Below are 14,497 nucleotides of genomic sequence, written 5' to 3'. Positions count from 1 at the left end.
TTTAATTTCGTTTCGAGTTTGTCCAGTTGCATTCGATGTCCAATTGTTTCGCTTTCTGCGGCAGTTTTGCCAATTAGAACGAATTAATTTTGCAATTACGCGCCACGCACAAACAGGTCCGCGGGTTATTTGGGTTTAATAGGCGGTCAAATCCAATCAATTATACACAAATTTATTGTAACGAACAAACAAAAACACGTTATGACTGAATGAGTGATACCTGATTTTTTGTCAACCTTTACAATATGTTTCTAAAGTGTTTGGGACTCCGAAATCAATCACTAAAGCATTTTTCCCGCATCTGGCAGATACTTTGTAAGTGAATGCGTCCAATGTAAACTTTTTTCCATGCAACATTTTACGGACAGTTAATGTTGACAGGTAATTACTAACTGTTTGGAGATTTTGTAATGCGATAGGCTTAGACAGCCAAGCATTCCTTGTTGGCCAAAAAAAACTACTTAAATATTTGGAAAATACTTTAAAAAAACGAGCCTGTTATTCAGCAAAAAAAAAACTCCTCAAATGCTACGGCACTTCTTCATTTTTGTCAAGTCTTTTATTCAGCACTCCCATGAAGTATTATTTAGCGACTTTGTACACCTACTTGTGGCCCAAATTTTGTACATTACGCTCTAGGACAGCCAAAATGTTTAATTAATGATACCAATTAGCCATAACGACGGTCACGCAGACCCAGTGACATACAAGAAGGCATTTCAAAACATTTTCATTTTCGAAAGAAAAGCTTTCTAGGTCACAGCTGCGTTGTCACCAAAACTATAGTACATAGTGGAGTTGGAAAAGCCACTTAAAAAGGTCACTGTGTTGCACGATCGCCCTCCTCCGCCATATTGGCCAAGTATATTGGCCATAACCAATAACATTAAGCACACTTCAGATATGCGAGTCCTAGCCAAAAACGACAATTGTCCAACATAAATTACATAAAGCATAAAGCAGCATTTTCAATAGCGCGATTAAATTGGAGCACAGACAGAGCTGAGCAAAAACAGTCAGCGCACTATTTGATTTACACACTCGCCGATGCCGTCGATACAAGTACAGTGGAACCGGCCTGCTGCTCTCCTGCTGCTGCTGCTGCTCAGATACAGATACAAAATGCTATAGCTAACGCTAACGCTAACGCTAAAGCTAACGCAAGCGCAACGCTGCCGTCGTTGGCGCCTGCGCTCCAGCGGATTCGGATGCGGATTCGTTATAAAAGGCCCAAATTCAGCGGCAGCGCAGTTAGTTCGCCTTGGGCCTTGCCACAGTTAACCAACCATCCAACGGATCCATCTGATCCGATACAAAAAATATATACATATTAGACCACCAATAAGCCCTCAATCAACGTGGGCAGGTGCAAACCAGCGGCTAATTAAACTGTGAATTGTTTTTCAAGTCAATAGTAATCGCGAAAACCAACATAATTCAAAGTAATTTGCTCACCTCACCGTGGAATTCGCGATTGCGCATTCGAAATTGGTGCTTCGTCGAATATCTCGAGGGAATATCCCCCACAACGTCACTGCCCCTTCACCGAATTTTGTTAGCAATAAAAGTGAAAGAACTACATTGTTTTCTTGATTAATAGTCCGGAGAAAGGATATTTGCTTAAAGCCACGGTAAGTATAGGTTATGAGGGGAAAAATGCGGTAGCAGCGTTTTAATGGCCATTCATAAGTACACATTATCATTTTTAAAGCCTCAAACGCAAAAAGTTAAGTCATCTTTGGAGTGTCTGAAAAGTATTGAAGGAAAAGTAAAGAGAAAATATGCAAATCATGCTTTCTATCTTAAGTTCGTGAACCTAAGAATTAGATTTTAAATAGAAATAAAACTTGAGACTTTAAGGATTGTCCATAGTATCCTTGAAGACTATAATAGAAAAACTTATTGGAGTTCTTTATAGATTTTTGGCGCGAATTTTTAAAAACTATGTTTTATTAGCAAATTTAACTTCTGATCAATAATCTTAAAATTTAGATACTTATGACAAATAAACTAGAAAACAAATACATCATTAAAATAGTTTTTTTCAAACCTGATTTAAAGATCACAATTTTATTTAAATAAATCAGGCAATTATTATTTTAATTTGCAAAATAACCCACAAATTAGATTACTTTCAATTAAGGGCACAACAATCAAAGACCCGGGGGATAATTGTTTTCTTTTCACTTGAAATTTAATCCAATTTACTTAATTACTTTATCTATAATCGAAGATTGGCAAACGGGCTCTATTTTATGTTTGGTCAAAAAAATAGGGCACTGAGCAAAGTGACAAAAACATTACAAAATCCTCGAGATCATAAAAAAGGCCTCAGGTTTTGAAATAAATTAAATTTGGGAGCTCTTTAAACAGTTTGGTTAACTTTTCGCCTTCAAAGAGGCGGCTAATTGCGAAGCTCAATAGCATCACGTACTTAAAGCACATACCGGTTTACCTGTGTGCTCTAAATTACACATTTTAATATATAAATTACGGTCAATTGCTGTTTTTAAAAACCACTTCGTTGTGGTTGCGTTGAAAGTAACAAATCTTTTAATTACAAGTAAGACATTTATTTAGAGATCCAAAGCGAGCGACCTTCAGGCTTCCGTTGCCAGTCGGTCTTTCGGTAAAGGTTTTGAAAAAAATAACAAAAAAAATACCTCGATCGATCGGCACCCGCGGCGGCCTTTTGAATTCCTTGTCGAATTGATTTCTAAAAAACAGAAAATAAAAACATTGATGGCATTCTGACTGTAATCTGAGATCTGATACTTTGATATATGTATATCTCGGGCTTTGACAGCTGTGATATTTGTAGGCCACAAGCCGAGCGTTCCTTTTCCTTTCTTCTTGCCAATTAAACACTTGGCTTAATTATTCGCCGAGAACATTATTCATTCAAGAACATTAAGATCAATCGCCGGGGTCAAGCAGGTTTCAGATTGCCCCTGACTTGAGCTGATTTATGCTTGCGTATTTTTCCGGCGCGGTCTTACTTTCACTCTCAATTGGAATTTAAGATTTAAGCCTGTTATGCAAACGCAGCCAATTGAGTGGGCATACCTACACACTTTCATAATATCTTTGTATCTCTACCTGGATTTATCCGCCGCTTTGACGACTTGCCGTTCACCTGGCACTCAAGCCGCCATTTAGCTATAAAAACCCCAGAAGTCAATTATGATCTTTGGGCCGCATGGGCTGGCATGTAAATGATTTATTCAGGCATAAGCCATCAGGGCAGGTGTTGTACTCGTATATCCGTCATTTGATCGCACATAAATTTAATTTGTTGTATAGGAAAATAATGAGACCTGTGCCGAGACGGTATCACAATGGCAGAGATTAATTTTGGGAAGTAATAAGCCTCCCTCCAACAGCCTCCCTCCACGATTCCCAATTAGTTAGTTTCACGAAATTGGTGCAACTCTCGAATATGCATAATCCACTTCTGGTGTTCAATCTTGCCAATCTGGTTAATTGGGCCAACTACAACTCCGTTCCAGAATTGCGTGTGCGGACTGGAAAGCCACTAAATATGCATTTAAATGGCTAAAAATAGCTTGGGAAATACATATGTATGTATGTATGTACATAAATGCCACAGTTTTCAGCAGGAGCTGGAGAATTTGGGCGTATCTGCGAGCGTGTTAGCCTGGCTTGCCAAATCGAAGGCATTAGTGCCTCCTATTGCATTGGGCCGGGGCGTTTTCGTGGCAGACAGAGCGGCGGCGCGTGCGCTCCCCACATGGCAGGTGGTTTTCAATCGCTACGGATTGGATTGGCTTTTAGTGCTCAAGAACCACATGAGCACATGGCACCTTCCAAGCGCGACTAATTAATACAATTACTTAAATGAATAAAACAATTTCATAATTAATAAGCCGAGGAGTTTGTGAGGAATGTGGAATGATGACCGCAGTCTTTCTAAATAAAAGTTAAATTTTTATAAGCAGAAACAATTATTTCTAAAACTTTTTAAAGGTTTTTGTTTTCAATTCCAAGTTCTTCGTATCTTCATTTATTGGGAATGTTGATTCTTTCTTCCGAAAACTTGTAAAATTGGTATAGGATGACATAATTTTTAGATAGCTCCGAGGCCACCTTTTAAGTCTTCCTAATAACACCATGAACCCACTAGGATTGCAATTTGTTTGCATAACAAATTCCATCAAATGCACTTGCGGCGACAGTAATTCGATGCAATTGACATGATTTAATCCCGATAGCTGTCGGCAAACTCAAAACGCTGGAATACGGGCCGAAGAAAGCGATCGACTCCTCCGTTTGGGGACAGATCGAGTCCAACCAGTTTGCCAATTTCACTTCGAGCTCTTCGCTGTCGCTATGGCTAGCGTTGTCGTTTTCGTTTCCGATTTCAAAGTCAAGGTCTCCGTACCCGAAAACCGTTGTATATCTTTACCGGCAACGGTCAATGGCTGTTGGCTGTTGGCCGGCGGTAGCCAGTTAGCCAAGCTAAGACAACACAGTGCGGCCATAATTGGTCCCCATTACAACTTCAGTTGGCCGGCAGCCGTCGCCGCCGTCGATCGTTGGGGGCTGATTCATGGGGCGTCTGTCACGACGGCGTCTGGTTAATGAAATCCGAGATATTCGCAAGTCTACGATTTCCTACGCCTCGTAAATCCCCCTCCAAAGAAGGTCGGCTCATAATCTTGGGAATTAAGTAATTAGGCAGGGGTGTTGGTCGTTGGTCTTTGTCATTTTGCCGCTGAGATTGCGTGAAAGCATAGCCAGAAAAATGAGCCGACATTGCAGTAATACAGATGCATAATCAAGAAATAGTATCTCGCGTGCCCCATGAATTGTCTTTGCCGCTTCCGTTTTGGCGGTACAACTCCTCCAATTGCAATATATGTATGCCGTGTGATTTGCTCTGGTTGGCATTGTCACTGCCGTATTTTGCGTGTTAACCGGACCATTGTAATTATATTACGATTTAATTGTGGCAAGTCAATACAAATTTCAACCAGGTAGCGGATCATAAAACGGTGTATGTCTTCGTTATTGTTTCTTTATTTTACATGACATGACACTGGGCCTAATTAGTCCGGCTGCCAGTGTCTCTTGCTCGGCGCTCAACCAAGTGCAGAGAAGCACGTTCGGCTCATCATTTTTATAGCCATCCAATCCATCACTCGAAAACTAAAAAGGAAACTTACAGGTAGCAGTGACGACGTCTTGTCGTCGACTGCCAGACATCTCTATTAGCCTCAAAAAGATTGTGAAAATAATAAACAAAAACAATATTTTAGATTAAATTTTTTTCATATTCATTTTGGTAAACAAGAATTAGGTTTAATAGGCTTTATAAAAATAGACTCAGATAAAAGCAGATAATAGTTTTTCTTAAAAGAGACTGTGTTTTTCTTAGGGCATAAAAGCATAAGCTAAAAGTTTTACAACATTTTTTATAAATTCAAATTCTTTATACAGCCTCTTAATAACCCAATTATGCAATTATTCAATCCCCCATCTATTATCTCAATAAGCTAGATTGAATTGTAACACATTTAACTTTTATGGGATCGTGTACTTGATTTATTTCGTCGTAAAACAATATATGTAAATGAGAACATAAAACTGAGCTTCCAATTTTCTAGTTTATAACCGGTAGGCGCTAACAACCATAACAATTGTTCAAAATAATTCTCAGCTACATATATGTTTTATGTCTGCATGTCGGATAATTAAAAGTATAACTTGAGATCGACCCGCAGACCCACGGTGCTGGCTGCCTTGGAGTCGTGATATGTCAGCCCAAGTGGCGAAAGGCATAGGCAAAGGCGGCAAGTATGTTTACTCGGATCAAGAACGTCAGCTCGAGTTCGATTCGTTTCGATTCGAGGCTTGTGGTTTTGTTAATTGTAAATAAGCTGGCGAAAAAAACAAAAATAACAAACAGAAATATCACTCCGGGGGTCTGACTGGCATTCGACCCCTTCGGAGCGTTTCCCCCTGGTGATAATCTTGAATTTCGACTGCAACTGACGCAGCTGATTAGGTGTGGATGTTAGTGTGTATTTTACAATAGCGAAAACAAAGTCTGCTTAATACAGGGCAACATAATCGTAATCGATGTCGAGTGGAATTTAAATATTGAGCTTGACGTCCTGAACGGTTTTCAAGGCCTCCGCATACCGTGCCAGCACTGGTTGCACCTCCTCGGCTACAAACTCGCCCACCTGATCGCTGGCTCGGCCCGTAAATGTCCTGGCATCCAGAATTGTGTCCAACTGCTCCAGGATCGGGGAGAAGTAGGGATCCTTTCGCACACGGTCCACCAAATCGTTGTCCTTGCCGTGCTGCTTGACCTGGGCGCCCGCCTCCTGGGACAGCACACGGATCTTTTCGTGGCACACCTGGCGATCGCCACCAGCCTTCACCATGGCCATGATTATGTTCTCCGTGGACATGAATGGCAATTCCTGGGCAATGTGCTTCTCAATCACCTTCGGATAGACTACAAGTCCTTGCGAGATATTCAGCAGGGTGAGCAATGCTGCGTCGGCAGCCAAGAAGGCCTCCGAAAGAGTCAACCTCCGGTTGGCCGAGTCATCTAGTGTTCGCTCGAGCCACTGGGTGGCATGGGTGTTGGCAGCACTGCTGAACAAGGTGATCAGGTGACGGGCCAAGGCACAGCAGCGTTCGGAACGCATGGGGTTTCGCTTGTATGCCATTGCCGAGGAGCCAATCTGAGTGCTCTCGAAGGGCTCCTCCAGCTCCTTGCGTGAGGCCAGAATGCGCAGGTCGGTACACATCTTGTGGATGCTGGTTCCAAGGCTAGACAAAGCGGCCACAATCTCCACATCAACCTTGCGTGAGTAGGTCTGGCCAGTCACGGAGTAGGCTTTCTTGAAGCCAGCCAGTTCGGTAACAAGCTGATCCAGTTTCTTCACCTTCTCGCCATCCCCCTCAAAGAGTTGAAGGAATGAGGCCTGAGTGCCAGTAGTTCCCTTGACACCGCGGAAGCGCAGATCCTCGAGGCAGCGATTTAGAGCTCGCTCATCCATTATCAGGTCCTGGATCCAAAGACAAGCCCGTTTTCCTACGGTAGTAAGCTGCGCTGGCTGCAGGTGGGTGAATCCCAGCGTGGGCTGATCCTTGTAGCTTTGAGCGAACTGCGACAGTCGAGCTATTACACTGGCCACTCGAGGCAAGAGCAGTTTGAGGGCATCACGCAGGACAATCAGGTCCGTGTTGTCACCCACATAGCACGATGTGGCACCCAAGTGGATCACTGGAGCCGCCGCAGGGCACTGCTTGGCAAAGACATGGACATGGGCCATCACATCGTGGCGGGTGAGTCGCTCCTCAGCGGCTGCCGCCTCAAAATCGATATTTGTGATCTCCCGCTCCATCTCAGCAATCTGCTCGCCTGTGATCTCCAGCCCTAGCTGGCTCTCTGCCTTCGCCAGCCATACCCACAACCGGCGCCAGGTGGAGAACTTGTTCTGGTCGCTGAACAGGAACTGCATCTCCTTGCTGGCATACCGGGTGCTCAACGGGGACTTGTAGCCTTCGTAGTTGCTGGCCATGGTGGGATGTTTAATTAATTAGTTAGATAAGCGCACTGATTGCTGATTAAGACTCCAAAACCAACTGTTGCGCCTAATGAGAGAAACTAATAAGCATGTGGACTGCTAGTGTGACCGCACGCAGGTCTCTAGAATATGCCATCAGAATACCAATCACGAAAAATACTTAACTCGATCTTAGGAATAGACTGTTATTTAAAAATTATTAGCTTTATTCTTATAAAGCAGTAGCTTATAAAACTTAATTCGTTTTGCTTTGAACAGTAAATATCAATGGCTCACCAAAGATATTTTCCTATTAGCAAAAGAATAATGAATTCATTTTCATTCAATTATTTTTTAAATGAAACCATTATTATAGCCGCAACATTTATTTAAATTGGAATTAAAATGACCTATTAGCCTCCGATCTAAATATTTGCCAAGAAGCCAAGTGGCACAATCATTTCTTAAAACCAATTCATTCCAACGAAACAAGAAAAGCGTGATAATTTTCTTAGGACATTTATGAAAAAAACCTGCAACATTAAAAACTCGTTACATAAAACTTGGAACAAGAAAATTTTTGATTTTGAAGTGGCTTGTTGGCCAACAGGTAGCGAAAAACAATTTATTTTCGCCGCTTTAAGTGTAGTAGGATACGTTGATGTGAACTCGTTTTAAATAATTACCGTGGAAAATAAAATGGCAAACACACAAAAAAACGTGCTTGAAATGTAAGATGAAAATCTCGCACGCAATATTTAGATTTGTCGCCGAGATATGTTAATGAGAAATCGTAGAGTCATAAAAATCGAAACTATGCGAACAACTTGATGGACAATTTTAATTTGCATCAGACCAAAACATGAAGATAATTGACAGCCAAAAATAGTGAGCAGTTGGAACTTCAAGTAGACAGGCAGAACTGGTCACCCGAAATCGGTGCAAGGCAGTAAAGAATCAATTAGTTGTCGCATCTATGGCGATTGCAAATTGCACTTGGGGCATGTGTGAAAATATCCAAATGGCAGCCAAATACGTGCACCGATCGGAGACGGAGACAGAGTTGGAGACGAAGGAAACCTTAAGATCGTGGCCCAGAAGCGTGGGGGTTTTGGGGCTCGAGCACGAGATTTCTTGAAGAGATGGAGTTGGAGTAGATCATGTGTTGCGCCAATCACATGAGACTTTTGGCTATGAAATTGCATATTGATGGCGCTTTAACAAAAAGCTGCCATTGCCTTGCATAAATTTGATTCCAAACGACACACATATTTTGTAATTAACGCGCGGATTCCAGGTGTTGCGACACTTGGTGGATAAATAAGAAAAACCACAAAAAAAAAACCAGAGCAGTGACAGCAGCTCCTGATGGGCACCCAAGACAAGCGATCCGCGGGTGCCACTTATAGATGCCCCAAGCTTGGGACACTTTCCATTTAAATGGCCATTTCAATTAGTGCTTGTTACTGTATCGGTCGGACAAATCGGAATGTCCTCGATTTGTGTGCACACCACGTAGGCCCAACGCGTTTTTTCATACCTATATGCTCCCATATAGGTTCCCCAACTCTCCGACTCCCCAACTCCGATTGCAATAATGTTGTCGCTATCCCCATATAGCATATGTTGCATCCTATATGGCCAGACCAGACTCGGACCATAGCCAGCCAATAAATCAATCACAGTAGCACTCCATTTCTCCCATGCCCCGCGATTCCAGCGTCCCATGTGCCAAGCACTATTTTACACTTTAATGATCACCAAATAGCTCGGGATATGAATTCGATTTTAATTAGAAGTCGTTAAAGTTGTAAAAAATTTGCTCGCATTGGCCAAAATCGGCTCTGGATCTGACCAAATTAGCCACGCCTTTGATGGAATGGAAGCCAATGGGCCCACAATGGCCTAACCACATTTGGTAGGGTCGGTTCGCATGTAAGTGCATCGGTTATTACGTACGGTCTATGTCAATCAAAAAATTAGAGCCAAATACTTGAAATAAATTATAAAATATTGCCAATACTGGTCGGAGGACCCTTGGCTAAAATAAGTATTTGAGCTAAATACAAGATTCTGAACAACTACACCTTTACTTATTTTCATTCACCTCCTTAAGATATTTTTACGATATTCATCTGGAATTTGATTTATAAAACCATTATTCTTTCAATCTCTGCATCAATTAAGGATTGACAACCATTTAAGATGTCTGAAAAAATTAGCATACATTAAGATTTTAGAAAGGGTCTGCCTGAGAGACTTTTTCGAGCATGATATTCACGATCTTTTTGATTATTCAGAAAGGTTCTCTTGTGTTTTGTTACAGATTTTCTGCGATAGCTGCGGTCGGATAAATATATTTTTATGTCCAAGTCATTCGTGTTTGGCTTAGTTGCAGCTCATTAATACCGACAATGTAATGTAGATGACGGCCCTGACCAACGGCTGTGTTAGCCGGGCCAACAAATAGTAGCATAGCTTTGAATACGACAACGGATTGCCTTGGCGTGTCCGTCGCCCCAGACTGCAATTCAAATTCAGACTTAGATTCGAGTACTAAAGCTTTTTCCTACTGACAAGCGGTGACGTTGGCGTTGTGGTTTTCAAATCCGGCCAATCATCGGTTCCAATCACTCGCTGACCCCATTTGAATTTAGAAATCGAAGATTTGCACCTAGGAAAATAATAGGTTCTTTTAAAACTCATTGCGTTCAGATAATATTATCCTTTAAAAGTATGAATAGGCTTCTTACTCCAAATATTCAGTTATGCTTCATAAAAAATATGGAAACCTGAGTAGTTCATTAGACTTAACTTCAATTTGTTATTACCTTTTTCCCAAGTGCAGACGAAGGTTTCCTGGAGTGGGCGAACTGAGACCCTGGGTCCACGTCCCGGAAAGTGTAAGACTCATGGCACGAACTCGAATTGCTGGCTGGTCCATTGTTCTGCACGGCATGCAATTAAAACATTGACAGAGACTGCCTTTGTTTTTTATATACACCTCTCTATACATATCTATTTTTTTCCGATGCCATGAGCATTTGCATGAACAGCAGCTGCTGGCCTTTTGAGAAAAAGGTTGTTGTGCATCGAAGAGTGGGTTGGGGTGTTTTCTGAGCTTTTGGCGGGGTTTTGTAGACTGCAGAACGGGGCCGTCGACAAATTCATTATGTAAAGCTAACCATTACTGTCGATTCAGACTGTTTACATAAGTAGCTTGCAAATTGGTCAAATATGCCGTTGCCACTAAACAATTATGAGACTTTTCACGCTTGCACACGACTTGGCAGCAAAAAGACACAGAAACTGAAACTAAAACTGAATCTAAATCTGAATCCGTTTCATTGTGCTGCTGCTGCGGCTAAGATTTTTGCTATGGGTTTGGGCCAATACCATCTGGTATACATAATAGTCAGCGGGCCCACATGCCAGGGGTATGAGAGCAATGAACATGTTCCTACTAAAATGTCGCAATAAATAATAATGAATGCGCACCAAAACGGTGATGAAACCTGTTGTGACCATATGTGTGCCAAAGGAGTCCGCGTCCAGATCGATTGGCTGCCTCCAAAGCTGCCACTGCCACAGTCGCAGCCACGAGAGCTACAAAAAAATGCAAAAACGTTCCAGTTGTAGTTCACTGTATCTGTCTGGCAGCCGGTGAACATGAAATGTGTCCAATGTGTCCAACATATGTGGCTCGATGTTGGCTAGACTGCTTTTCTTAGGCCGCCAAGTTACCTTTACCTGTATCGTATGCTCTTTTGGCCAAGTTAAGACACTCGGCAGATCTGCACAGCATAAATTGCCGAATGTGTTAGGAGTGCAAACAACTTTCCCATGTAGTTAAGGAGGCGATATCAATCGACCATATATGGTGAAGACCTTGGACCACAGAAATAGCTTAAAGAAACATTATGTCCTGAATTCCATACTTCTGTTCTCCAACAACATAATTTATGTGGAATCTTAGAAGCACTTTTATGAATTTAAACAGAAGCCAAAACAAGACTGGATTCTAGTATGTGGTATTTCAAATATGTGGCTAAACGTTTATGATTCCTGTTCTCCAAATGTTGCAATGATTTTAAAACTATATGGCTGCATATTGCTTGTTTTTGAAAGTCCGACTATAAACATAGCGATAAAGAAATTAAACATTTATTTATTAGAAAAAAATCCTTCTTTTTTTGCAGATGTTCAGGGCACGAGACATTTTGTTCTTGGCCCTTTTGGGATTCGCCTCCACAGCACTGGGACTGAAAGTATCCACCGGATACCACATAGTTCACAACCAGCCTTATTCCTATCCAAGCCCTCATGGCTTTAGTTACCTTCAGGGCTCGGCTCCCTTTGTGGTTGGGTAAGCTTTTTTTATCTTTATCGGTAATCTCTTGTTTAACACAATCTTTAAATTTAGAAATAGCCTTCCCACCTCGCCTGCTCACAATCCGTTCTCCCAGCCTGCGCCTGCACCTCCTGCTCCTGCACCAGCGGCTCCTGGAGCTTATGGTTATAGTTTCCCCACAGCCGGACAAGTCAACTGCGCCGCTCCTCCGGCGGCTTGTGAGAAGTCCGCCTACCGGACACTGGATGGATCCTGCAATCACCTGGAGCGTCCTGGTCTAGGTGTTGCCAATTCCAAGTAATGTCTTAACAATCTCAAGCCGAGAAGCTTCTAAAATATTCCTTTTAGATATGGTCGTCTTTTAACTCCCAAGTACGCCGATGGCATCTCGGCACCTCCACGTTCTGTGACTGGAGATGAACTGCCAAGTGCTCGTCTGGTATCCTTGGTGGCTTTCGGAGAACAGGATGTGCCAGATCCAGAATTTACCCTGCACAATATGCAATGGGGTCAGATTATGACCCATGACATGAGCATGCAGGCCGGTGGTACTCAGTCGAGTAAGTAAATCCTTCAAGCATGGTTTCCACCTATGGGGTTTCCTGCGACGTCCATAACTTTGTCGATTTTCATCCGATCATTGCACTGCTGAATTGCTACATTTTTGCTACTGAAAACTACATTTTTTTTTAATAATTAATATTTTTATCCACCAGAAAAACATCCCACTCGTTGCTGCACTGATGACGGTCGCCTGATTGGCCTGGACACTGCCCACAAGACTTGCTTCGCCATCATTGTGCCACCCCATGATCCGGCCTATTCCCAGGTGGGAACCGAGTGCCTGAACTTTGTGCGGACGCTGACAGATCGGGACTCCAATTGCCAGTACCGCGGTGGTCCAGCTGAGCAGTTGACCGTGGTCACCTCCTACTTGGATCTTTCCCTGGTCTACGGAAACTCTATTCAGCAGAACAGCGACATTCGCGAATTCCAAGGCGGTCGGATGATTGTGGAGGAGCGAAATGGAGCCAAGTGGCTGCCACTGTCGCGGAATGTAACCGGTGACTGCGATGCCGTGGATGCCAGTGAAGTGTGCTACCGAGCCGGAGATGTCCGCGTCAACCAGAACCCTGGCCTGGCCATTCTCCAAACAGTTCTGCTTCGTGAACACAACCGCATAGCGGATAACCTGGCTGCACTGAATCCCCACTACGATGACCGCACCCTCTTCCAGGAGGCTCGCAAGATCAACATTGCCCAGTACCAGCAAATTAGTTACTACGAATGGCTTCCGATCTTCCTGGGCGGAGAGAATATGCTAAAGAATCGTCTGATCTACAAAGCGCCAAAGAGCAGCTATGTAAACGATTTCGATCCCAACATCGATCCTGCCGTTTTGAACGAACATGCCACGGCTGCTTTCAGATATTTCCACTCCCAGATCGAAGGACGTTTGGAGTGAGTAAAGTTTTCTTTTTGGACTGTCTAAAAATATATTAAAATGGGCTTTTTCAGTCTGTTGTCTGAGCTGCGTCAAGTCCTTGGCTCTCTGACCCTCAGCGATTGGTTCAACCGTCCTGGTATTATTGAGGTTGGTGATAACTTTGATTCCCTGACTCGAGGACATGCCACCCAACCTGAGGAACTCACGGATATTAACTTCGACAGACAGGTAAGTGAATATTACTCATAGAATAGAGATGATTGCCTATTCAACCCCAATTACCCCTTTCAGATCAAACACTTCCTGTTCAGAAGGAATATGCCTTTCGGTTCGGATCTGCGATCTTTGGACATCCAGCGTAATCGCGATCACGGCTTGGCGTCCTACAACGATATGAGGGAATTCTGCGGTCTGCGCCGAGCCCACTCTTGGGAGGAGTTCGGTGATCTCATCAGTCCCCCGATTCTGGAGAAGCTCAAGTCGCTGTATGATAGCCACGATGATGTGGACCTGACGGTGGGCGCCTCCTTGGAGGCTCATGTGGCGGGAGCATTGGCTGGGCCTACTTTCCTTTGCATCCTCACCGAACAGTTCTATCGCACCCGAGTGGGTGATCGGTTCTTCTTTGAGAATGGAGATAAATTGACTGGCTTTACCCCAGGTATATATGAATCCTTAATAATCCTAAAAAAATGTATTAAACTTTTATTTTCTAGACCAACTTGCCGAGTTGCGAAAGTCCAGCATGGCTCGCCTGCTGTGCGATAATGGAAACCATATTTCTTCAATGCAGCCCGAGGCTTTCCGCACAGTTTCTGCCTCGTGAGTTTTCTTTTATTTATTTAAATACTTGAAATCTATAAAAACATTTCATTTACAGTAATCCAATTGTGCCGTGCTCGAATATTCCCCAAGTTGACCTCTCCAAGTGGATTGACCAAAAGCCATATGCCGCGGTAGACCCGTCCGCGATTCATTTTGGAAAGTAGGGATCGGCAGATCGATCTGTTATTAACTAGTTGAATATATAAAATACCTTTTAGCTTAATCAGTAACATAATCATTAATGCATTCACCTCCCTTCCCCTTGTATCATAAATACCCTGCGAATTGATGTACAGAAATAAAGCCCTTTTACCAATTAAATCCGTC

General features: G+C 42.8%; 2 protein-coding genes across 2 annotated transcripts; one reads left to right on the top strand and one right to left on the bottom strand.

The window, feature by feature from the left end:
- The first annotated feature begins 435 nt into the window (after positions 1 to 435).
- Positions 436 to 14,491, top strand: Pxd (Peroxidase). The gene is made up of 9 exons (XM_017248107.3): positions 436 to 1,631; positions 11,747 to 11,913; positions 11,971 to 12,195; positions 12,247 to 12,458; positions 12,615 to 13,359; positions 13,417 to 13,573; positions 13,637 to 14,006; positions 14,062 to 14,167; positions 14,226 to 14,491. Exons 2-9 carry the CDS (start codon positions 11,747 to 11,749, stop codon positions 14,332 to 14,334), a joined length of 2,091 nt encoding a protein of 696 aa, XP_017103596.2. The 5' UTR covers positions 436 to 1,631; the 3' UTR covers positions 14,335 to 14,491.
- Positions 5,537 to 7,671, bottom strand: Adsl (adenylosuccinate lyase). Its single transcript, XM_017248109.3, has one exon. It carries the CDS (start codon positions 7,560 to 7,562, stop codon positions 6,117 to 6,119), a length of 1,446 nt encoding a protein of 481 aa, XP_017103598.2. The 5' UTR covers positions 7,563 to 7,671; the 3' UTR covers positions 5,537 to 6,116.
- Positions 14,492 to 14,497: the final 6 nt, after the last annotated feature.

The sequence above is a fragment of the Drosophila bipectinata genome, chromosome 3R, assembly GCF_030179905.1.
Source record: "Drosophila bipectinata strain 14024-0381.07 chromosome 3R, DbipHiC1v2, whole genome shotgun sequence".
Classification (NCBI taxonomy): domain Eukaryota; kingdom Metazoa; phylum Arthropoda; class Insecta; order Diptera; family Drosophilidae; genus Drosophila; species Drosophila bipectinata.
This window is presented reverse-complemented; position numbering and strand designations above follow the sequence as displayed.

Coding starts and splice junctions, on each gene's coding strand:
- Adsl (XM_017248109.3), bottom strand. CDS start 7,562: ATGGCCAGCAACTACGAAGGCTACAAGTCCCCGTTGAGCACCCGGTAT.
- Pxd (XM_017248107.3), top strand. CDS start 11,747: ATGTTCAGGGCACGAGACATTTTGTTCTTGGCCCTTTTGGGATTCGCC. Junction 12,196..12,246: donor CTAGGTGTTGCCAATTCCAA/GTAATGTCTTAA, acceptor TATTCCTTTTAG/ATATGGTCGTCTTTTAACTC. Junction 13,574..13,636: donor ATATTAACTTCGACAGACAG/GTAAGTGAATAT, acceptor TACCCCTTTCAG/ATCAAACACTTCCTGTTCAG.